The sequence below is a fragment of the Mesoplodon mirus genome (genome assembly GCF_964341445.2).
Source record: "Mesoplodon mirus genome assembly, chromosome: 3".
Classification (NCBI taxonomy): domain Eukaryota; kingdom Metazoa; phylum Chordata; class Mammalia; order Artiodactyla; family Ziphiidae; genus Mesoplodon; species Mesoplodon mirus.
Window position 1 is genome coordinate 151,926,033 of NC_138978.1, and position 25,376 is coordinate 151,951,408.

General features: G+C 38.5%; 1 protein-coding gene across 5 annotated transcripts in view; it reads right to left on the reverse strand.

Moving 5' to 3' along the window:
- Nucleotides 1–5,108: 5,108 nt before the first annotated feature.
- The window catches only part of MDM4 (MDM4 regulator of p53), a 42,707-nt gene continuing 22,439 nt past the window's right edge, over nt 5,109–25,376 (reverse strand). Inside the window, exons 6-11 of one of the 5 annotated variants that reach the window (XM_082615425.1) lie at nt 21,705–21,772; nt 20,919–21,018; nt 18,045–18,205; nt 16,596–16,745; nt 15,024–15,104; nt 5,109–13,039 (exon numbers count right to left, since the gene is read on the reverse strand). In XM_082615425.1, the coding sequence (XP_082471551.1) occupies nt 12,467–13,039; nt 15,024–15,104; nt 16,596–16,745; nt 18,045–18,205; nt 20,919–21,018; nt 21,705–21,772 (1,133 nt within the window). In that variant the 3' untranslated portion in view covers nt 5,109–12,466. Of the gene's footprint in view, nt 13,040–15,023; nt 15,105–16,595; nt 16,746–18,044; nt 18,206–18,622; nt 21,019–21,704; nt 21,773–25,376 lie in introns of those variants that run through there. The other 4 variants (XM_082615426.1, XR_014293521.1, XR_014293520.1 and 1 more) reach the window with 4 other exon arrangements.

Here is a 25,376-nt window from a genome sequence, read left to right on the forward strand (position 1 = left end):
CTGCCCACTGTTCCTCTCCCTCCCAAAACTTTCTATTATAATTACAGACTACAGCAGTGGTTCTCAGAATGTGGTTCCTAGACCAGCAAAACCAGCATCACTTGGGAACATGACAGAAACGCAGGGGCTTGGGCCCACCCACACATACTGGCCAGAACCTCTGGAACGAGGCCTAGCAATCTGCTGGCAAAGCCCTCCAGGTGATTATGGTGCTTGCTAAGGATTGAGAGCTACTGCTCGAGAACAGGGCTCTTAACCTAGGGTCCACAGAGAGTGTTAAGGGGTCTGAAAAAGTTCCTTGGGTTTGCATATAAAATTTTACATATGTATTTACCCTTCCTCTGGAGACAGGATCCACAGCAGCCACCTCTTGACCCCAAACAAGTTATGGACTACTTACGACCCTACAACTCTGTTTATGGTAAACATCCTCCGGCTTGCGCCCACAAACTCTTCTCTTTCCTCCACTTCTTTACCTTAAAAGATACCTGGCTTTCCCCAAAGAATCTTAGTGGTCATTTTCCCACACCTCATCTACCTTCAGTACAGGAGATGGGCCTCCCCTGTACTGCACCCCGACCATTATCCCTCTGCACGTAAGTCTCTGCTCTTTTAAGACTTAAACGTATTCTTCTCTTTTCTCCTCCTTTATTATGTCATCTGCTGACCTTCCAGATACCTTCCCTCATTCATTATAGACTTTGGGTTCCTATAGTCCTGCCATCATCCTGGGTGATATCATCATATGAATGAATGATTCATCCAACACCCTAGCCTCACAGGACTGTCACTGACACATCAACATCAAAGAATTTCACCCCCATAACACTTCAACCACTCACTCTGTGCCACGCCTGGGACTTGCCCTTACCTGGGATTGTACCAGACGGCTAAGGCTGAGTTACAGTGTGGTAACAAATCCCCAAATCTTGTGGTTTCCAATCAAACGTCTGTGTCTCTGCCCACTGCAGGCCAGCTGCAGCTCTGCTCCCTGTTCTCGCCCATCTTGGAGCCAGGCTGAAGCAGCAGCCCCCATCCTGGGGTGCACTAGCCTTGTGCTGAGAGGAAGCAGCAGACTGGCCCCCTCAATGGTCCCCAAATCTCTCCTCAGAAGTAACATGCTTCATTTCCACTCACATTTCATTGACAAGCCTGCTGCGAGAGAGGCAGGAAGCTCAGTCCTCTCCAAGGCCTGGTGGAGAGAAGAGGCAGACGTCTTTGAAGTCTTACTAGGACATCAATCTCTCTCAGAACGTGGCAACCTGTCTCTTCTGCTCTCGGTCCACTCCTACTATGCCATTCTTCCAATTTCATTAAGGCTTTCCATTTCCTATCAGCCCCCTCCTGGAAACAGTGAGAGTAGATACCCTGAACACTTAGTCAGTGCTGACTTGACATCTGTTATCCCGTGAGGTATCTGGGGCTTAGAGAAGCTACATAACCTGTCTTCACTTTCTTCTCATGATTGTCTTCTAGATTAGAACCATCACTTCAACTATTAGGGAAACCAAAGGACCAGGCAGAATTGCAAGCCCAGGTGGGGCACATGAATGTGTAGTAACAGCAGACTGCAAGTTGTGTGATTTTCCTCCTGCAGCACTCAGCAGCTGGACCTACTGGTTCTCAACCAGGGGCGATTCGCTCCTTAAGTGACATTTGCCAATGTCTGGAGACATTTTTGATGATCATAATTGGTTGGGCAGGGAGTGCTACTGGCTGCTGGCATCTAGTGAGTAGAGGCCAAGGATGCTGTTCAACATCTTACAGTGCACAGGATACCCCTCCCCACAACAAAGAATTTTCCAACCCAAAATGTCAACAGTGCTGAGGTTGAGAAACCCAGGTCTAGAGACGGGGTAGTCTCAGGCACTTGTCTTGCAGAAGTTTCCTACTCTGTTCTCTCTCCTGTTCTCCAGAGTATCGGTTTCAGACCTTCTCCATTCTCTTCAAACTCTTATCCCAACTACATCCTCTATCATATTCAACTCTCTCCTTCCATGCTTTCAGCTACAGTCTTCTCAGATGCCATTGTTTCCTCACCTAAAGGCCCTTGCGTGTCTCCTCTTATCTGTGACATTCCTCCCCACCTCTTCAAACTCCTATCCTGCCTTTAGATCTGTTTCTCATTTCTTCAAGGAGGTTGTTCCTAAACCCTTGATTAAATGAGGCCCCTCTTCTATATTTCTCATAGCAGCATGTATTTTTCCAACATAGTTCTTCACATAATAGTATGTGCTTAACTAGTTAGTTTCCCTAAGCCATGAGAGCAGGGTCCACATTCATCATCTTCACCACTGTATCCCCAGTGCCTAGAAAGTATAAGATACGTAATAGATACTTAATATTTACAGCCCAGGGCTTTCCTGAGTTCCTTTTCCATTTGAATCTCCTCAATGCACAAAATCAACACATCCAACTCATGATTTTTTTCCTACCTCATCACCACCACCAAAAATCTACACTTTTACCCATATTCTTTATCTCAATGAATGGCACCACCATCCACCAACTGTCCAAACCATCCTTAACACCTCCCTTTCCCTCACATCCACATTCATTCATGAAGTCTGTCACTTCCACCTTGATTTCTCTCAAACCCATGCACTTCTTTTGGGTTTTTGTCTCAGACACAATGGTTTTAACTGCTGACTCTTCACTTCTTAGTTGCCTTGGACATATTAATTTTGCTAAGCCTTAAATACCTCCTGGGATAATAGATGCCAAGTCAGCACATACTAAGTGTTCAGTAAATGTTACCTATTATTCTTTCCAGTTCCACTGCTTCGGAGTATCATCATTTCCAGCCGAGATTGCTGCCACAGCCTAATTGTTCTCCCTGCCTCTGATCTAGCCAGCACTCCAGTCTCTTATCAACAATGCAGCCAGAATGATCTTTCAGAAATGCAAATGAGATCATGTCACACTCCTGCTTAAAATCCTTTGATGGCTATCCACTGCCTTCGGGATAAGGTTCAAACTTGTTAGCTTGGCTTATCACATCTTCATTACCCAGCCCCTCCAACACTCCAGTCCCATCTCTCGACACTTCTCCAGTCACATCGTTTGCTCCAGTTATGCGGAACAACTTTATGTTCCCAAACAAGCCATTCTCTTACCTGCAGTACTTTCATTACTGCTTCCTCAGCCCATGTGGAAACTGTCTTGTCCCTAACTTGACTGGTAGACTGTTAGGCAACTTGAGGGAGTTTCCTTATTCACTGTGGTATTCCCAGTACCAAGCAGGCTCTGGCTCCTATTATCCCTTAATAACTTTATTGAACGAATTTAACTCTTATCCTTTATTTTGAAGAGAAAGCAAAAGGAAAACATTAATCAAGTGAATTTAGGGTTGGAGATGTACATAGCAAGATTATCCCTGTATCCCCAAACCTGTAATGACCTGAAATCTTTCTAATAGCACTAATGCTTTTTATACCTTTAGAGGTTGGATTTGAGCAAATTCTAGCAATCACTGGCTAGGCGTTCGTCTGCTAATGACAGATTAGCTCAGTTACTAGTTTCAGCTTGCCTTCTTCTAGCCTCAAGACTACATTCAGTAAGGATGATAAATCTGCAGTACCAGGAATTAAGGTGAGCAGGATACAAAACCCAGGAAACAAAACATGGTATACAGTTGTTATTATTAAAAAGTAACTTTTGGGGGCTTCCCTGGTGGCGCAGTGGTTGGGAGTCCGCCTGCCGATGCAGGGGACAGGGGTTTGTGCCCCGGTCCGGGAGGATCCCGCATGCCGCGGAGCGGCTGGGCCCGTGAGCCATGGCCGCTGAGCCTGCGCGTCCGGAGCCTGTGCTCCGCAACGGGAGAGGCCACAACAGTGAGAGGCTCGCGTACAGCAACAACAACAACAAAAAAGTAACTTTTGGGACTTCCCTGGCGGCGCAGTGGTTAAGAATCTGCCTGCCAGTGCAGGGGACACGGGTTCGATCCCTGGTCCAGGAAGATCCCACATGCTGCAGAGCACCTAAGCCAATGTGCCACAATTACTGAGCCTGCGCTCTAGAGCCGTCAGCCACAACTACTGAGCCCACGTGCCTAAAGCCTGTGCTCCACAACTATAGAAGCCACCGCAATGAGAAGCCTGCACACCGCAACGAAGAGTAGCCGCTGCTCGCCACAACTAGATGAAGCCGTGTGCAGCAACAAAGACCCAATGAAGCCAAAAAATAAATTTTAAAAAATAATAACTTTTTTTAAGAAGTCACAAAACATGGGAATGGTTGTGTGGACACAGAAGCTGGCCTCATCCTTGTCGCTAATGCTCCTCTTGCTTTTTTTGTTTTCATTTTTAAAATGCCATCCCTACTATTTCCACTCTCCCACCCCACCCCCAGGCCTCCTCATACAGGTGTATACTACCTATCTCTAGGGGGATATCATTTGTATGGCAGCGCCCAAAAGTTGTGCGGTGAGCACCAATCTGTGCCTACTATGTCACAGCCGTAAGCTCAGGACAACTGACCAGATGCTTTACCCACCTTAATGGCCTCAGCTACCAGGGAATGATCTTTTGAAAAGCATGTGCGTATTTTGTGACAAGCCCTCAGTACCTTTCACACTAGTCCCAATTCAAAAACACAACAAAACAGAACCCTGCACTTGGCACCTCTTCATAAACTCAGTAGAGGCAAATCCATTCTCACCATTTGAAATCTCTTCAGTAGCAAAGAGGGTGGTGGACAGGTTGATATATTCATGGGTTCAGAAGAGTTTGGCAGTCTTGGGCCAAGAAGAGGGCTTGCCTTAAATCATTCTAGACATGCAGGTGCTACTGTATCTTCTCTAATTCTCAAGGGCTCTAGTGGGGGAAACTCGACAACTCGCTGCCTTAGCTCAATGCTAAAAATACTCTGCAAAATTTTGAGGTTTCCTTCAAGATTGGGAGCCTAAAAATGAAATACAGCAATTACTCTAATAGTTAACTGTGTGTATGTTGATTGGAGGTGGGGGGGATTAAAAGTTGTTGTTTTTGAGTACAATAACTTCTATTTATTCTCTTCATTCCTGTCAGACCAAAGACGATATAAAGACAGAAGACAAGATTTTGCTATATACAAAAACAATTACATATTTCCCCAATAATGACACGAAATGGCAAAATGAAAAATATTTAATACACAAAAAAGCACAACAGAATCAACAGATATTAAAAGCATTATATAGTGCAAACACCAAAAAGATACAGAGCTATTAACTTAGTGGTGCTTATAAAGATTAGGCAAGAACTCATGAAAATATCTCCTTTTCTCATTTGGTGGGCTGGTCACTATTCAGTTATTTTAAATTGCCTTTTTCTTCCCATTTTATGAAACCACATTTGCTACTCCTATTAATTATGACTACCTAATCAGATATGTTATTTGGAAAATTGCATGCTTTCTGTATACCGACTGCATTTTATGCCATCTACTCAAGTGCATGTAAGACAGAATTTTTTATACCAAGACCATAGCAAGGCAGTTGTAGCTACTAGCCAAATCTACACACACACTTCTCTCAGAACCTAGAGGCAGAACTCTTCTAGACAAGAGCTCATGTCAAGCAAAGGATATCTGAGCTAGAGGCATGGGTAAAAGGAAGCAATATAGGCTCTGCTAGGCAGGCACAAAGGGGAGTTCGTGTTCAGCTTCCAGGACATGAGGTATTCTGAATATATACCCCAGAGCTTGGTCTACCAAAAGCGTAACAACTTCTAATATCTTATTCAAGGCAATTAGAGGTTCTATTGTGCTCCCACACTTAATCCCCACAACAAACTATGAGGTAGAAAGAGTAGTATGTGGACTCATTTTACAGATGAGAAAAATTGAGGCTTAAGAAGGTCAAGACTGGGACTCACCATGGTGGAATAATCTTACTCCTTATCTCTATCCAAGAGGCACTTAACAGCTCCTAGCTATAGACTAGGAGAGAGTTCTATTCAAGAGGCTGCCTTGCCAAGTGCTGAGGAAGCCAGAAACATTTCATTCCTCCTTTAAAACATGTTCTATAACTTTCTAAAGGGGGAAAGAAAAAACCAAAGGAGACATTTTGATTCGTTATGAAAAAGGAAGTGGAAAAAATGAGGCAAACTGTAGCGAACAAAATGTACACATTGCTATATTTAAAATGGATAACCAACATGGACCTAATGTATAGCACAGGGAACTCTGCTCAATGTCATGTGGCAGCCTGGATGGGAGGGGACTTTGAGGGAGAATGGGTACATGTGTATCTATGACTGAGTCACTTTGCTGTGCACCTGAAACTATCACAACTTTGTTAATGGCTATACTCCAATATAAAATAAAAAGTTTAAAAATAAATAAATAAAATGGATAACCAACAAAGACCTATTGTATAGCACAGGGAACTCTGCTCAGTATTATATAACAACCTAAATGGGAAAAGACTTTGAGAAAGAACAGATACATGTACAACTGAATCACTTTGCTGTACACCTGAAACACATTGTTAATCACTTATACTCCAAAATAAAAGAGTTAAAAATTAATAATAATCTTCCTGTAGGAAGAGGACAGGCTGACCTCAATTTCTAAATGCTGAGACAATAGGGGAGCTAAATCCCCTGTTGCCCCATCATACACACAAATCCTCAACTACCATTGTTTTGTACTAGTTGGTAGTTCTGATGTCACATCTTTCCTTCTTATTGCTAGAATTTACCACCTAACTCTGCAAGAGAAACAATCCCCAGGACTGGCTGGAAAAGAGGAACCTTATCTAAAGATACTGTAGTTACAACCACCCAAGGGGTAATACAGAAGGCCTTTGGTATAAAAGCAATATCCAGAAGGAGATAATAACTTTGAACTCCAAGAAAAAAGAGCAACAGGATGGAAGGAAGGAAGGGGAAATGTCTGACATCAAAGTACTTACTGTTTAAAAAAAACACAAAAAACAAAAATGCCTTAGGATAAGAAATTAGATGCTCTAATAAACTGTTATAATAATGTCAATTTGCCAAATTACAGCAAATATTCGAGAAAGGAGTTGCTCTGACAGCACTATTTGGCCCTTTTTAGGATCCTTGACCCATCCTGCCCCAAGAAATGAGGAGTTCTACTTGCTGTGCCATGTTCCCAGAAGACATTTAATAAAGATCCTGAATGAAGGAAAACAATCTGAAGAAGCAGCATCTTGGATTTCAGATAAGCTACCAAGATATACTAACTACCTCTTTCTGCAGATACACTTCTTTCTCTGTAACATTTCAGTCATTGAAAAGGCTCTTGAAAGAAGTACAGTAAACCCAAGTGTAGGTTTATTATAATATGTTCTTTAACAATGCCACATTCACCAATAGTAGAATTATTTGGGATTGCACTTTCATTGCATTAAAAGATCTCAAAATGCTAATAGGACATTCTCCCATAGGAGAGAAGAGATCTGTGGCTCTTAAAGAAAGAATATAGCAATGGCAAACAAGGAAAGCCCTGTCAACAAAAGGATATCTCAAGGCCATCTGAAAAACTGTCTTCAGATTAGGTCTGGGGAGCTATCTGAACCACTACCTCAGATAATCCTCATTTCCAGTTTAGCTTTAGGGTCCTCTATATTCCTCCTCAGCTAATCACAAATCTGGAAAATTCCAGCAAAGTAATCTCGGCATAGCGTATGGCAGTGCAAAATTTCAGACATTTGTAAACACTGTACATGCTACTTTTGGCACAGGGGAGAGCTTGCAGGTTCCTTTATCTTTGAAGTACAGATTGTAAACACAGCCAGTCCACAGACATTTTTAGCAAAAGCTTTAACAGTCTTGATAGTGTGTGCACACATGTACACCCATGAATGGAAGATCTGTCAAAATGAATTCTTTAGGACACGGGCCTGAATAATTTAAGCAGATATCTGGCTAAATGGAAAACAACAGATTCACAGTATCTAAAATCATACACTTTCAGAAGTTCATATAACTCTCTGTAGGAAAAAAATCAAACAGCTGGTTAACAGGTTTCCTCCTTTCTAAAGAAAACCAAGAGGTAACACTACAATAGCTTTGTAGAATGCGAGATCTTAACATTTACTAATTTCTCAGCAACTGTCAAAGGAGCCAACATTGCATCAAACTGACATTACAAAAGTTTACACATGATCCTGACCTTTAAAAATAAATTCTTACAAACAAAATAACGTCCCACAAAGCATTACATACATCTAAATATACATAAATTATTATTAAAACACAACTGAATATTTCAAATGCTTGGCAGTGATTCAATCTTATATTATACAACTTCATGGCAGTTTGGAAGCTGGCCTGGCTGGACACTGACCACTGTTCAAGCCTAGGATTGGGAACCTATGATATTCCATAGATGGACTGTGAAGAAATGCTTATCAGTTTAAAGCCTTGATCTACGATTTTTATAAAGTCTGATTGAAGTATTAAATACAAAAGCCTACCAAATATTATAATTACGGTGCAAGTAAAATGAGCTAACAATAAGAGATGGAAGACATTTTTAGCTATAATCTAGAAATTCACTGCTTTTCTAAGGATTTGTCATTTCTGCACTGAACATTTTGTCTGGGATAACAGTGTCATAAATATTAATTTATATAACTAAAATAAGAAATCTGATGCTAATGTGGGATGATTTCATTAATCACAAGTCTATGGCGTGATGCAGCAGAAACAATAAACTCCACTGACACCTACTTTAACAGATCCATTCCTCACAATTAAGATTTCAACCCAAGCATGGCTTACCTATAACTAGGAAGACCATAATAATTTCATGTCCAAAAGAAGACATTTGTGAATGAAAGGGGAGCAACAGAGATGAACTGGATAGGATGCTGAAAAATAGGGGTAAACTGGCACTGTCTCCAGAAAACCAGAGTACACAGTCACCCTAACTACAAAATAAATGGCAGTGTTTGGAAGTCAAGGGTTTCATCATTGCATAGCAGTAAACTCTGAAGTCTTCAAATACAAACCATGTCTTGCTTATCTGTACCGCAGTGACATTGAAAAAAAGAACAAAATCAAAAACAGATCAAGAAGATGGCTTAGGGCTTCCCTGGTGGCGCAGTGGTTGAGAGTCCGCCTGCCGATGCGGGGGACACGGGTTCGTGCCCCGGTCTGGGAAGATCCCACATGCTGCGGAGTGGCTAGGCCCGTGAGCCATGGCTGCTGAGCCTGCGCATCCGGAGCCTGTGCTCCGCACTGGGAGAGGCCACAACAGTGAGAGGCCCGAGTAACGCAAAAAAAAAAAAAAAGATGGCTTAAAGATTCTTGCGGGTAAAGAATTGCTCTGATAGTCCTACTTGGCCCTTTTTAGGATCCCTGACCCATCCTACCCCAAGAAGCAAGGAGTTCTACTCGCTGTGCTATGCTCCCAGATGACATTTAATAAAGATCCTGGATGACGGAAAAAAATCTGCAGATGCAGCATCTTAGATTTCAGATAAGCTACCAAGAAACACTACCTACCTCTTTCTACAGATACACTTCTTTCTCTTTAATATTTCAGTCATTCAAAAGGCTCTTGATAGAAGTACAGTAAACCCAAGTGTACATTTATTGTAATACTTTCAGCTCAAATGCGCAGCTTAAGATCTCCTAAGTAAAGTACTTACTGCTAATGGGGACAGTAAAAACCTAGGTGACCCAAGGGGAAAAGAAAGTAAGTAGAGTAACACAAGAGGATTCTGTGCTAGGCAAGGATGCACCAAATTAGCATCAAACATCTACACACAAACAAAAATTTTAAATTTTTTCTCAAGTTTTCTAAAAAACTGCAACTTTACAAGGAATCAGAGGGTACAAGTGCGGATCCCAGCTCTCCCTGCTCCTTCTTTGAGTTATCACTTGCAAAAGCAATTAACTGGCAAAAATAAAACAAAATCGAGGGCTATCAAACTATTATGAAGAGAGTAATGGCGGGGGGGAATTAGGGTAGAAAATTATTTAACTTTCTAAATATTTAGAGCATTTACCATAGTCTAACAAAACACTGAACAGTCTAACAAAACACTGAACTTGAAGAACTGGTTCTACTTACTGGGGTGAAAAAACCCTTGTCCCTAATGCCTGGAGAGAGCCAGAGACCTGAGTTTCATTCCCCAAGAAGAAAAAATCCTGGAGAAAAGAGTTCAGGTTCCTCTGCCATCTTTACTTGTCTTCTCAATGGGAGGAGTAACTTATCTGATTATATAAGAGAGCTTGACATTTACTGTGCCTTTTCTCTTTGGGGAGAAAGGGTTAAAGTCTCTGTTCTCTCTGAAGTCCTATTTTGGCTGCAACTCATATTCTCCAACAATATTTTAAGGTTATTAGTTGTTCCAAATTCAATAAGCACCACCATTTAACAAATAATTAGAAGGAAGCAAGTATGGTTTAAAGGTTTACTACAAGAGACAGATTCTAGTAATAGCTCTATCACTAGCTGTGACTTTCAGCAATCATTTATCCTTTCAGCCTCATGTGCAAAATAAAAGGCGTTGAGTAGATGAGTACATTCTGACTTTAAAGTTCTATGAGTTTAACAAAACTTCTCTAGAAATTAAATACAGTGCTAAACAAAGGGATCTTGTTCTACTTCTTGTACCTGAAAGCACCCTTCCTTCTAGGGCACGGCAGGGCTTCCAAAAGTGTCGTTTGTGAACTTGCACCAGCTTCTCAGAAACACTTGTTCAAATGGAAATCCCTGGCCCAGACCTCAGGGATCAAAGAGTCTGTGTGTGCGCGCGCACTCCTGTGAGTGTATGCACGTGTGTGTGTTTGGGGCTGGGGGTTGAGATGGGGGGGGTATAACAAGCAACACAGGTGATTCTTATGAGCCTTAACATTGATAATTCTAGGGCCTTGGTTTTCAAAATGACTACATTCATACCGGTACCCAGGCATATACCAAGATTTTTTCCACAGGGAAAGCAGACAAGAATATCTGTAAAGAAAACAACTTAAAGATCTTCAATTTCCATATGTATTATCCTAAGATTTACGTGATCAGATAAGGCCTCTTCAGAGCTATCATTTCTCTTTAATTACTTTCCTTTTCACAACTGCTATACTATTTTCAGAAGAAAGGCTGCCTCTCACCCATCTAAAATCTTACTATGGGGCATTGCCTCAGAATGTAAAAAAACCTCAGAGGCATCAAACAAAGACAAAAAACCCCTAGCGGACTCCCAAGAGACAGGAGGAAAGAGTAAAGCAAAGAGAGCTTTGGTTAAAAACTGTGTGCCTTATCTTTTTTAGAACTGTCGCTGAGAAGAGGTTGTGCCATAGATGTATATAATACATTTAACTGAATTAAAAATAAAGTCAAAAACTTTGACTGAAAATGAAATCTGATTTGGCTGATTAGTTTTATAATGAGGATAGGCTTTGTCAGTTTATATGACCTGACTTTTTCTATAAATTCAATCAGCTAAATCTACAGCTCCAAGGTTTGGGCAAAAATATCTTTAAAGGACATCTACAATATACTGGATGATACATCCTCTCTAAGTACTTAAATTTATTTTAAAAATTTGGAAGTCAAATTAAACATGTGCAAAAGGAAAACTAATCAAAGGTGAGAGCCATGAAATAGTGGAGCAACTGCCTGGAAAGTGGCACAAGAGAATATTCTGAGGTGACAGAAATGTCCTATTAGAAGGGAACACTTTGCTAATTATACCTCAATTTTTAAACTATGCAAAAAGTCATATATACTTTTTCAAAATTCTTTTTGAGGTACATTAGCAAAAATGTTTGCTACCACTGTTCTAGGCACTTTACAAAAATATTGGTTCCTGTGAACAATGCAACATAAAGTGATCTGCTTTATACATAAATTACTTATGTTTTTTCATTGTTAGCTTTAATATTTTTCTAATAGCCATCTTGGATTTTGAGGCCTAAGAACATTCCCTAACAGAAAAGAAGAGTAAGGAATAAAATTAACTAAAGAAATGATTAATCTTCAAGTAATTTGATAAATGAAAGAATGAATGTATTTCTATTTGTACTGGTAGTTGCTCCCTCCCAGATCCCCATCTTTTTTTTTTTTAAATAACTTTCTTTTTTTGATATCTTTTTTTCTTTTTTTAAATATTTACTTATATTTTTGGATGCACCAGGTGGGAATCTTCGCTGTGGCATGCAGGATCTAGTTCTCCCACCAGGGATCAAACCAGGCCCCCTGCATTGGGAGCGTGGAGTCTTAACCTCTGGACCACCAGGGAAGTGCCAGATCCTCATCTTTGAAGACAGAATGAAGTGATTAACTTCTCTTTTAATGTTAATGGTGTCTCCAAATTGATAATCTAGTTCGAAGGAACTTATTATCAAATTCCATATAAGTTTAGAAGCAAAAATATGTCCTAGAGTACAAATGTTTCCATGAATAAATGAAAGTATGAAATGGGTCACACTGAGTAGAGATGCTCAATACTGACATTTTGATACATGACCAGGCCCTGTTAATATCTGTCTGCAATTCACTGATTCAGCTATGCTATAAAAACCTTAATAACCAACTGAATCTCCTTCTTGCAAATAGGACATGAAGCCCCAGCCTTCTTTAATCTTCTGGCACAATGAAAACAAGTGACAAGATGGCCTGTCCTCCCATGAATTATGTTCCCGTCTCGTGGTCTTTTCTCACATAGACTACATGGCTTCAAGAGATTCTGGCAATCCTCCATGTTTTCTGTACCTGTTCTCTGCTCATAAAGGTTATCTGATTGTTCTCCCATGCTTGATATGGTCTCTTGGCTTTCAGAACTGTGAGCCAAATCCAAGAATTCCACTGAGTTGCAGGGGCCAAAAAGTTTGGAGTTTTCTTCCTTTACAAATATATCTTTAGGTCTAACAACTGGAGCTGATATGGTTCTTCTGCAGTCAGGAACATCAATTCCTTCATTTTCTTGCTTCTCAGGTATGGCAGTGATATCAGACGTGGAGAGAGAATGGGTTAACTTAGAACAATCTGAATACCAATCCTTCCTCAAGGCCCAGCAACGAAAACAGTACCTCTTGCTTGGAGAGTTAAATTTCTTGCACTCAGTACACTGCCACTCATCCTACAAAGACAAGTGCAGCCAATTAATACTCACTCAGTGGAGAACATGATGCTGAGAAAAAGGGAAAGTAGGCCAAATTCTCATCATCTCACACTAAGCTCGTAAGAATCCAGACATTCCACACCAGTGGTCTAGCTTAGAACTTGAACAAAGTCTATAGCTACGTGTAAATAAGTCTTGAGAAGTTTTACAATGATAGTGACATAATTGCCATTTCAAGCCAAAATTTGATGTAGCTAATCTTTTTTAAAAAGTTAAATCATTTTAGCTTTCTATTTAGTCTGGGTAGAAGTTACATTGTTTGCTTTTCCCCACTGCCTTCTTTTTAGGTCGTTTTTCTTTGTATAACTTACTCTTTTATTGAGCAAGAGGCTAAAGAATGAAGAAAAGATAATACTCTGTCATTCTTTCCTACTAATTAAGAAATGTTATAAAATTTGTCAAAAAGGAAGCTAAAATTAAAATGAAATTTGAAGACTACTACATTTACTCATGCTCTCTCACTGCTCTCAGGATCATAGGTAGCTAATTGTATGCCTAAATCACATTCTCTGAAAAATGAATGTTCTTGGCCTTGAACGCCAAGTAATTTTTTTCCTACTTCTCCATGTTCAAATTAGGAGATACCAGAGCTCAATGAATTTCAAATGCCTTTCTTAATTCAAAGGTAGCTACCTGGAACAAGTCAAGAGTATTTAATGTGGATAATTGCCTGGCTTTGACAGGATCAATGACTTGACACATGCTGACTTGATTACTTTCAGAACGAAGGCCAAGCACTTCAAGTTTAGAAGTCATAACTCAACTGCCTATACTGAGAGGCAGGGACACAACCATTTGTTAAACTGGGATGTTCTCCAGAGAGCCTCAGAACATTCTTGCCAGTTTAAGATCCTCAGATCTCATCTGAAATGCTATACAAATACCCAAACGAACTTCAAAGATTTGGAATTCATAATTGATGGTGTGTCACAGTCTAATTGGCATCACTTTTCTTTTTTAGTAGTACATACAATAATAGAGCTTATTAAATTCCATGGCATCTCTGAATTGATGAAATATTGTCTATTTGCTTAATAGGTTTTCTGGGCCCAAGTAGCCTCAAAAGTCTGATTAAGATGGAAACACTTATCTCTGCTACTTGTATTATGGTCAAGAACACTTAATGGACCAATATATCCCACCTTATTACTTAGCTATGCACAAATAATTTGCAATGAATTACCATAATGGTTAGCAGTGGTGGGGTGTGAGCTAGGGGGAAGGATCAACACTAGAGACAACCTAAAATTTTTATAACCTTGAACAGCAAAATGTAAAATCCCCTCCTTATCCTTCCCCCCACCACACTTCTTCCCACAGTGAGTTAGCTGAGGGAAGTACTAAAAGGGAAATGGGGAACTAGCATGAAAAGAGAAAAGCAAGGTATACATTTGAATCTAAACCTGAGTTGCCAATTGGTGACAAATCCACACCTGCTATCTAACAGCTTAATACTCAATATTCATTTATCAGCCCTCCATTAATAGAAACCTGTGTGGAAATTAAGCCATTTTCCATTTGTTTCTATTTAAGAAAGCACTGAAAGTATTATACTTGACCAAGAATTTTAGATAGCTTATAGGCCTATCTTTGGGATTACAGAAAGGTGTTTAGTGGGAAAAGCAGTACAGGACTATTTTGAATAACTGTGTATCCACTGCATAATGTCCAAAGAGTTTTGAAAGCAGGGAGAAAGGCACACAGAGAGGCATTTAAGTCAACCCTTTTCAAGGCAGGGAGAGGATTAGATCAACTCATCCCCTTCTCTTCTCAAATTCCAATAAAAATCTAACAAGATGTAAAGAAACCAATACCTCTTAACACCTAGGAAAGGTAGATAGAAATGGGGGATATGGCATTCTTCAACACAAGTGAACTGCTGGAACATTAACATCTGAAGATGTGGGTGGTGTAAAACAGCTCTTTTACTAGAAACTCATACCTCAGAGGTAACTTCTATATCAGTATCATCACTTATGGACTTAGAGTCCTCAAAGTCATCATTTTTTCCCACTTCAATCACCTGAGAAAGCAAAGACATCTCATTAGCAAGGTTTACCTATTTTAGATGAGGTCATTACCTGAGAGCAAAAAAAACAGAAGAGCTTCAGTTTAAAACTCACATTCTTCTCCCAACACTAGCACTTAAAAAGGAGACAGCTTATATATGAGACATGATTCTGTACATACCTAGTTGACATTTCAGTAGAATAAAGCACCCAGAGGGGTTACCAAATATCTTTGGCATTCAGAAGAGAGAGGGTTCCCAAATTTATGCATTTAAATAAACAATATCAGAGTATAAATTATTGAATGGGGAAAATTTTTATCTTGAGAATCTATGTAGGCATTCACAAGAATAAAACAGGATTACATGAGAAAATGGAAGTAAAAAGCACCTTATAAAACGGGAAAATTAGATGTGAAGAATGAAAACAAAGTACCTTTTACTTTTCATATTCAAAAGTAAAACTAGTTATGTGATACTCTTGACTGTCCTATAAAAACATGCCCATGGACCAGGAAAAAAAGTCAAGAAATATGGGAAGTGTCTTTTAAATTAAAAAATTTTAAATTCTAAAAATTAAAATCCCAGTTTTGTGATCCAATGAATGGAATGAAACCAATTATGATACAATTATGAACCACTGTATAGCAACTTTCTCACAAAAGTTCAAGTATTTTAAGTCCCTTCTCTCTCTATAGAAGTTTCCAATGTCACCTCTGTCTTCATTCTAATCACTTGTACTCCCTCCTAATGCTACCAAAAAATAACTAGCTCAACAAAGACCAAGCATCTACCTGCCTCCCACAAACATATCAGGATATCCTTCAGGGACCCAAATTACTATGAAAAACCTTTAAATTAAAAGAATGACCCAATTTAGGTCTGGTTTTTGCAGTATTTATTCAATGGATATTTACTGTGAATCTCATCCGAGTCAGCACTGGACCTGCTGCTCAATACTTTTTGAGACTTGAGCATATGCCCTTATGACTCTTTAACTTGGTGTGCTTACACCATGTGTACTATGAATTTTAACTCTCTTCCTTCCTCCTATTTAAACTCTAAAATATGTAGGAAGAGCTCATCTTTCTAGTTCCATTTAGGTATAAAGCAGGTATGGAAACTATTGAGAAGTCTAAGAAATAAAGATTTTTTTTTGCCCTACAGAATGTTGTGGCCATTGAGAACTTTGCCTTGTTAGCAAAGCAAGGTCTCCAGAAGAAAAAACTCCACAATGAGAGATTAGACAAGCAGGAAAAGGGTACCTTATTGCTTCTAACAAACTAGGAGCTTTACCCATGAAGGCCTATCCTATTTTTAGGACAGGCTTAGTTAACTTAATATAAATCTTGAAACTGGATATAGGAAAAGTATTAAAAAATAAAAAGGGGGGGATTACATGAGTCATTTGTTCTACAAAGCAGCACAGGGTCAGGTCACCAGATCTGAAAAGATTATACTATATGCGTGTAAATCCAATCAATGTGAAATTTTTCCACAACATACCTTTTTGTCTCTCACCTTCCCTACTTCTTCACTTGTTTGTTCAGGATCAGTAGCTTCAACTTTTATTCCAACACCAAACTGCTCTGATACTGACTCATTCAAAAACCACAGGTCATCTGTGGTGTCTGAAACAATGGCAGTACCTATATCCTAATATAAAGAAAACAAACATGAGTTTTTGTAGTCAGAGGTTTATTAGAGATGTTGACCCACGTAAATGAAGCCAAAACTCAATGTCCTCACACATCTCCAAAGAAGGCCTAGCCTTTCTTCTACAGATATGTATTCATTCAACAAATATCTACTTGGCAACTACTACGTATAAACCAATGGGTGGATATAAGAGCACCTGGCAAGGAATCTTCTATTTTAACAGTAAATCAGCCATTAACACCAGAGAAACAGCACTAAAGTGCTTAAAAGCTAAAAACTCGTAGTTGCTCAACTAAATAGAATCTATCCCCTACACTCCGTTCTGAGGACCTAGAAAACTTCTATTAATTGCGGCATATTCTTTCCTGTAATAGTCAGTGATGTTTACCAAAGAAATATGAGAAATACTGATGGTAACTCAAACCTCCTGTCTTCTTTCTGAACTTTTTTTTTTTTATTTTGAGGTAAAGTTGGTATATAACACTTCTTTCTTAATTCTTAAACAACTTTAAATATAACTTTCTTTCTACATTCATCAACGGACATTTTATGACGTGTGTTTTCTACAATATTCATAAGAGACAACTTATTACTTTGCCATTATTATACGTCCATTCACTTACTGAACAAATACTCACTAATTGCCTATCATGCGTCAGATACTGCCTATTGCTTCTATCTAGTCAACAGAATAGAGTGGTCAATAATACAAAAGCTCTGGACCTGTATTTCAATGGGGTCAAACAGACAACAGACACATAAACAAAATAAAATAATAGTTTTACAAAGTGAGAAGTAAAATGGAGAATATAAAAGAGCAGAATGGTGATAGCTTGAATTAGGCTGTGACAGTGAAAGTAATAAAAAATGGACAGTTAGATTTCAGGTATGTTTTAGAAAAAGAGTTGATAGCCTGAATGTGGTATATGAGAGAGAAAGAAATCAATGATATCCCTTGATACTTGGCTGGAATAACTGGGTGGAAGGCAGACTTATGAAAAAGGAAACGCTGAATAGGAGTGTTGGTTTAAAAAAAAAATCAAGAGTTCTGTTTTGAACATGTTAAATGTCAAATCATCTAAGTGTTGAGTAGGCAGCTGGATATGGAAGCTGGGCATTGAGGAGAGAGGTCAGCACTGAAGATACAGATTTGGGCAACACGTGCATAGAGATGGTACTTAAAAGTCATGGCACTGAATGGGAATTCTTAGAGGATGTAACGTATGGTTCGAGAGTAACCAAGAATGTTACTCTTTCAAAAGGAAAAAAAAGTTCCTCTTCAGATGTGAAATTCACCTGATTTGTCTGTAAGTCAGTTGAGCCATTACTTCTAGGTGTATAGTTATTTCTCAAGTTTCCTAAAAACCACCAAGGCAAGCCAGCTACATCCCACTCCTCAAACCCGAGGTCCAGTCTTGATGTCTCATCTTGGGTTAAATTTGCTACCAAGTCTTCATCTACAAAAGTCAAATGAAAAGGATGGTAACTATGTACACAACACTTAAGAATCAAGACTCTCTTTATAATACTTACAATCTCTTGTGTAAGACAGGTAAAAAGAAATTCCTCTTCCCAGTAAGAAAGAATCAGAAGTCAAGTACCTCTCTCAGTGGCAGAGCCCAAATCTCCTTCCCCCCGTTTTAGGCTTCATTAGCAAATAATGACACTAGAGATCATTCATCAAGGAATATAAACTCTGAAAGCATCCAAACAATGACATTGTTCTATTAATAAAAGGATTTCTAAATGGTCATTTATTGGCAATTTAAACATCCCTACCACTGTAATAACTAAAGAATGACTTGCTCTAGTACATGATACCTGACAATGGCTTGGTTCAGTGGACTGCAAGTGATGATGGCATAGTGGCCCAACCCTTGAGATAGAAACAAGGCGGTACAGACCATAATGGGCAATCACAAGGTTGCTAGGGCAGTCTCACTGGTACCACATATTTTCAGACATTTCTCAACAATTCATATGTTTTCATAGGTAACAACCACTATGAAGCACTGAACTCTAGGCTGTCCAAATAAATATATACGTATGTCCTTTCTGGATCAATAGGCTCTTTTGGAGTTAAGATATCTAAAATTTAGAAATACTGCAAATCCAAAACATATTAAGGGCCCACATGTTCTCAATAAAAGATCTCATGTTATACATCTAGACGATATTCAAGGGAGTTACAAACACAAGTTTGTTGCTACCACATGAAATTCTTTTCCTTCTTTCCCGTGTCCAATCTTTTTCGTTGTGCTTTTACTCTTTTCCTACTTTCTTACTCTCCTCTACCTCTTCCCAATGCCCTAGACATGCCAATGGCAACCAAAGGCATTTAAATGTGCTAAGACACATACGGTTGAAAAAATGTCGGCAATAAATGGATCCCTGCTAAAACAAAAGGTTACCCTCTCTACTTACAAATTATATTGTTCTTGCCTATTAAAAGGCACACCTGTGCTCAGGGAAACTTCAACTATCTTTTTCTTACTCATTGCTGAAATTATGCGAAACCTAATTCCTGAGAGGGTGCCATATTAAAGTTATCTTCAACTATTCAAGCTCTATAACTTCTTGGGAAGGGAATGAAAAGAGGCCATTCTTTCCACATATAAATATCCTGTCCTTTCTACATGCACACCTCCCTGAAAATACTAAGCTATTTCTTCTCAAAATTTTCATCACAAACTTCATAGAGTCTCTTGAATTGACTGTTCTTATATTCTAAACAGCCTTTTGAGTAGAAAATAAGACAGGACCTGTATTTAAAGAAACAAAATTACACATTTAATACCATGCAGACTGCAATAAGCTCCAACATAACTAGATAGTCCAAAATTCAGTTTATATTCAAATGCAATTTGAAAAAGACAATCCAGCATGATAAACAGATTAAATTTTAATTTAATCATTTAAAATAATTTCAGCAGCATAATTTTCTGGGATGTTACTAGAGGTCTAACCTGCCAATTTTGCAAGTGTGAGTCAGGTACCTATACTAGAAACCATCGTGCCATAAAATACCTTTGAGAAATTTATGATTTTACATTATCTTTGCAGGAAAATTTTTAGGAAATGCTTTATAAAGTAGGGTTTGGGGAAAACTTCCAAAATGTTGACCAACTCACTTAACCTGACCATACTATATCTAATATGAATGGCAAAGATCTAATGACGACCATCCAAGGGCAAAGGATGTACTAGGCTTCTTATGTCTCATTCTTGGCTGTGAGATATTAAGTATATTTTACCATCTTTGCAAACTTCAAAAAATCTATGAAAATTGGCCTTTGCCTCAAGAAGACAAATAAAAGTAAAAATTCTAACCAGATCAAATGTATAATAGGGATGCCAAGATTTAAAAGACCAAGGCAGCTGAGTTACCAGGTGGCAAACTGATAAATGTGTGGCTATCTTCTGTTAGCATGCTAGCTAAAGGAAGGGTCTTGCTCCAGCCAGTCATCACACGTTGCTAAAAAAGAACTACCACCTTCTTCAAAGTTAACAGTGGTGACTAGGGTAAAAAAAAAAAAAAAAAAAAAAGGTTTTCAGAAAAGAATGAAAAATAAGTATGACATATGCCCCCACTACTTCACATACAAAGAGACAGCATTACTATTTTTTGAGTTCTCTATAACGGTCTTAATTACTGCTAGTGCTTAATATGGATAGATGCCATTTCTAAAAGTCACCACTGGGACTTCCCTGGTGGTCCAGTGGTTAAGAATCTGCCTTGCAATGCAGGGGATGCCGGTTCGACCCCTGGTGGGGGAACTAAGATCCCAAATGCCACGGGGCAACTAAGCCCGTGCGCTGCAAATACTGAGCCCACGTGCCACAACTACAGAGCCCACGAGCTCTGGAGCCTGCGCGCCACAACTACTGAACCTGCGCACTCTGGAGTTCGTGCACCACAACAAGAGAGCTCGCGTGCCACAACTAATAAGCCTGTGCACCACAACTAGAGAGAAGCCTGCGCACCGCAACAAAGAGCCCACACACCGCAATGAAAGATCCCGCATGCTGCTGCAACTAAGACCCAATGCAGCCAATAAATAAATAAATAAACATTAATAAAAAATAAAAGTCACCACCAAAAAAAAAAGAGAGAGAGAGAGAAACAGAGAGAAAGAAGAAAGGTCTACATAGCCTTAATCCAAAACTTACCTTCTCTAGAATTTCTGCATTTATGCTGTGAGGTAAGCAGTGCGGGAATATTGCCTTCTTCAGTTCTTTTCCTGGAATTGGAACCTTCCTCTACACTTTGCTGAAAAGAAGGGAAAGGTGTCTCTCAGTGCAGTAGAAATGACTGTGACCAGGGGATGTAGCAGTTCCATTCTGGCTCACCAGTTAGTGTGCGACACAATGGGTTACGCACAAGAAAGGAAAACTCTGGAGTTCACAACAGTCATCAAATAAAGGCAACCTCTCCTCAACCCACTGTGGGGAAAAAAAATCTGCACAAAAGGCCAAAATCTACTGTTAAAAACAGGCTATCAATATAAAGCCTCTAGCCTACACAAAATTAGGCATAATTCAGAAAAAAAACATATACCAAGATGATCATAAAGTTTTCCCAGGTTTGGGGAAGCTTTAAGAAATGGCCTGACCTGAACTTAACTGCAACAAGCCTGTTAAAATTTAATAAAGCAATTTACTCAGACACCTACATACCTACACCATCACACACACAGGCACATACAAACCCTAAGAAAATGCAACTGGAAGAACTGAAGATCAGAAGTGCTACATCCCAAGGAAAGATTCAGAGACTGGAACTCTGTTATGGGCAGAACAGAGAAGGTTCACTCTGTCCCTAGTCTGTGAACTCCCAAGAACCTTTCTTGTTAAATTCTTACCGCATTCAGGGAAAGGTCTTGGGAGTCCAAGATCATAGGTACAGAGAAGGGGCCACTCTGTACAACAAAAGAAGTCACCGTGTGGTGATTTTACCTTCAGTTGGTCTTGACTTGGAATATCCATACTGTGATCCTGTGCGAGAGCGAGAGTCTGAGCAGCATCTGGATAGCAAGTAAAACAAAAGGAAAACCTTCCCTGGTAATAACCATTCTTTCCACACCAAAAGGACCTCAGCAAACAACCCTGGAGCCAGGTTTGGTCCCTAAAGATGATTCTGACCGGCCAAGGCTTTCATCCAAAAGGAAAGGAAAAATGAAAACTAATAAAAATGGCATAGATCAAGAGAGGCTATATTCAAAATATATTACCAAAATATAATCTGAAGAAAAATCAAAAATGACTAAAAAATGTTCTTCCATAGCACGCTTTCAAATTCAATACAGAAAGTGATTCCAAGCACGGAATAATGGAGAGTATTTTATCATCTATTCCTATAGGTGTATTTCCAAATTTGCCTAACTTGTTAACAATAAGAAAAAAAATTTGGCTTTTTAATTTAGTTTTTATTTTCAAGTGTTAAAGCTATACAGTATTATGAAATCTAAAAATCTGGGATTTTTCCCACTTGCTTTATGACACAATAGCATCCTCATGCATTCTAAGTGTCAATGATGATTTCACAGTTTAAATTCCCATCACCTGAATATAGATTAGTTTTTTTAATCAACCAGTCTTATTTTTCCCAGTTTCTATAGACATTTCCTAAGAAGGAAGAAGAAGTAGATAAAAGTTTTTCTCAAGGCCAATAAAAAGAAGCAAAGGAAAGAATAACCTGAAAGAATTTCTTAGATAGAGAAAAACGTATTTCAAGCCCTTGAAAATTTTTCAAGCAGAAAAGAAGATGAAAACTTAGCTACAGGAAAAAAAAGATGCAGAAAATGTAATAACCTGGATCACTCATTATATGAGGCTATTTGTAACTATATGCTCCCAAGTAAGTCTATCATGGATTGGGTTCATCAGCTACTATCAGGTCCAGAAATAAGACACTTATGGAAAATGCCATCCTCATCCAATAAAGACTGCCAGAGAAAGAATACAGATCCTACAACTGGTCTGACAATTGAGCTGTTTGGCACAAAGCAAACACTTTCAAAACTGTAATTATAAAGAGCATTATTTCTAGAAGCATTTTTATAGATAAAATAGAGATACTGAGAGTTTCTTTCAAGAGCCAGCATTTTCTGACCACAGCAATCTTTCAAGATCAATTAATATACAATGCAGTGAAGCATTTCTTTAATAAAGTAATTTGATTACTATCATTTCTAGTTCTATGTACTACCTTAGGTTAAAACTATTTGAAGCAAAAAGAAATTATCAGAGAAAACTATAATGTACGAGGAAATTTTAAAATAGATACAAAATTTGTCATATATATTTCATTTTATTAAAATACATGTGGAAATTTGGAGAAATGATTTATAAAGAACCACCTTCATTTCTTCAATCGTCAAAATAAAAGGTTTATCTCATTTGCAAAGGTATAAGACAGTTGATATGGAAGGTGCTTTTCTCATTTGTCCTTTCAAATAAAACACATGCAACCCAATTTATGAAGATCAGCAGATGGCCAACCATAAGCACTAATTTAAGTTCAAGTCCAGAACAGACAACCACTCAAAATTACTTTGGGACAATTTCCTGGTTTTGATCACTGCACTAAGGTTATGTAAGATGTTACCATTTGGGGAATCTGGGTAAAGAGTATATGCAACTCTTTTTAATACCTTCATAACACTTTTGTAAGTGAAATTATTTCAAAGTGATAAAGAACAAAGAAAATGTTTCAAAGATTTAATGTTCAGATTTTTTAAATGTGTTAAAAAAATTAATTGAGGCAAATTCTGTTACAAGCAAGGGTTAAAGAGACATCAATGTGTGGCACAAAGGAAAGAGCAAGGACTGGACAGTCACAAATATCTGCTCTATCCCTTATCAGTGGCATCTCATCTTGGACAAGTTACTCATTCTATTAAAAAAAAAAAAAAAGCCCTTAGTTTCTTCACCTCCAGACCTTCCTCACAGGGTTGTTACGAGGATAAACTGAAATGTTTGCTACAAAAATGTTCACTTTAATATATGGCATGTTAAATTCTGCTGAGGAAGTGCAAGAAAGAAAATGAGAGAGAGAAAAAGTGAAAATTATACCCACTCTAGATATTCAGAGAACACATCAATCAGAAAGCAAATTTTAGTCAAAGAATAGATAAGCAAATATAAAATTATCTGTGTATTTCAAGGCTGTAGTGACTATCCCTGGAAAACCATACTATTTCACAAGTGACTGAATTTCAAAAAAACGCTGTATCATTTGCAAGGCCTTCCCTCTCAAACAGAAATTTACAGCTGGGTGAAGTGGGCAGGCAAATGGCTCAGTGAAACCAAGAGGCTTCAAAATTCACTGTAAGTTCAAACTCACATTTCAATATGAGAGCAAAGTCTCTTTGCTCTCACTTTAAAGAGTAAGTCTTTATTAGGAATGGATTTTTTTCAAACTATTTGTTTCAGTAAGCTATTGAAAAATAATCTATCTAAAGGGATTACAAACTTGGGCTTTCTTCAAAGGACAACGTTACCTAAAATCTAATTTGAAACTCACAAAATGGCTTCATGTAGGAATGGAGAAAGAAGGAAGTTTCACTATTTGGAAATGAGTGAGAGGGTTACATTTTAGTTGTATCCAGTTTATTCGCTTATCTCTAACACACCATACTTCAGACCCCAAAGCAGCCAGTTTCCTGCACATAACTAATAAACTAAACTCAAAGGGTAGTATTTAAAAGATATAAAATCGAGCAAAAGGTTAGACAAATTGGCATTCAAATAACAGAAAGCTAAAACCTTTAGGTGAAAAGTTCCTGGGGGGATCTTTATAAGATGGATCAGGGTGACACCACATAAGCCCACAGAATCTTAACATCACTGAAAGAGGGATAGGTAGACCTTACAGGGCTCTGATGTGATGCAACAGATGTATAAAGCACCACCTATGAAACTTTCTCAACAGAACATTTAACCTTGAATCTATCCAAGCACTATTTGTTTACCAAAAACAGAAGAGATAGAGAAACATGTTAAACAACATCACAAGGATACAATCTGCAAACTAGAATGTGGGAAATTCTACAAGACAAATGATCTATTTCTTCAACAAATAAATGACATAACAAAAGGAGGGTTAAGTTTTATAGATTAAAAATACTTAACAGACATATCAGCCAAATGCAAAGTGTGGACTTTGTCTGGATCCTGATTTGAATAAGCCAAATGTAAAAAGACATTTCTGAAATAATGGGTTAATCATGCATGAACTGGCTATTGGATAGTATTATGGAGTTACTGTTTATTTTGTTTATTATTATTAATTTTGTTGGGTGTAATAATGGCATTGTAGTTGTGTTTGAAGGAAAAAAGTCCTTATCTGTTAGAGATTTTTTAAAAGCCTGTGTAGATGAAGCAAATATGGCAAAACATTAATAATTACTACATCTAAGAGGTGGGCATTAATTATACTAATCTCTATTTTTACTATATTTGAAAATTTTCACAATGAAAAGTCAAATAGCACAGTAGTAACATTCTGTGTGACAGGTATCCCTCCCAGTCATGCCAAGACAGCATTCAATTTCCATCTTGATCCTCCTTGTTTTCCCATGATTTGCCCCCTTGAACTCAAAATTGTGATAAAGACTGAAGAAATAT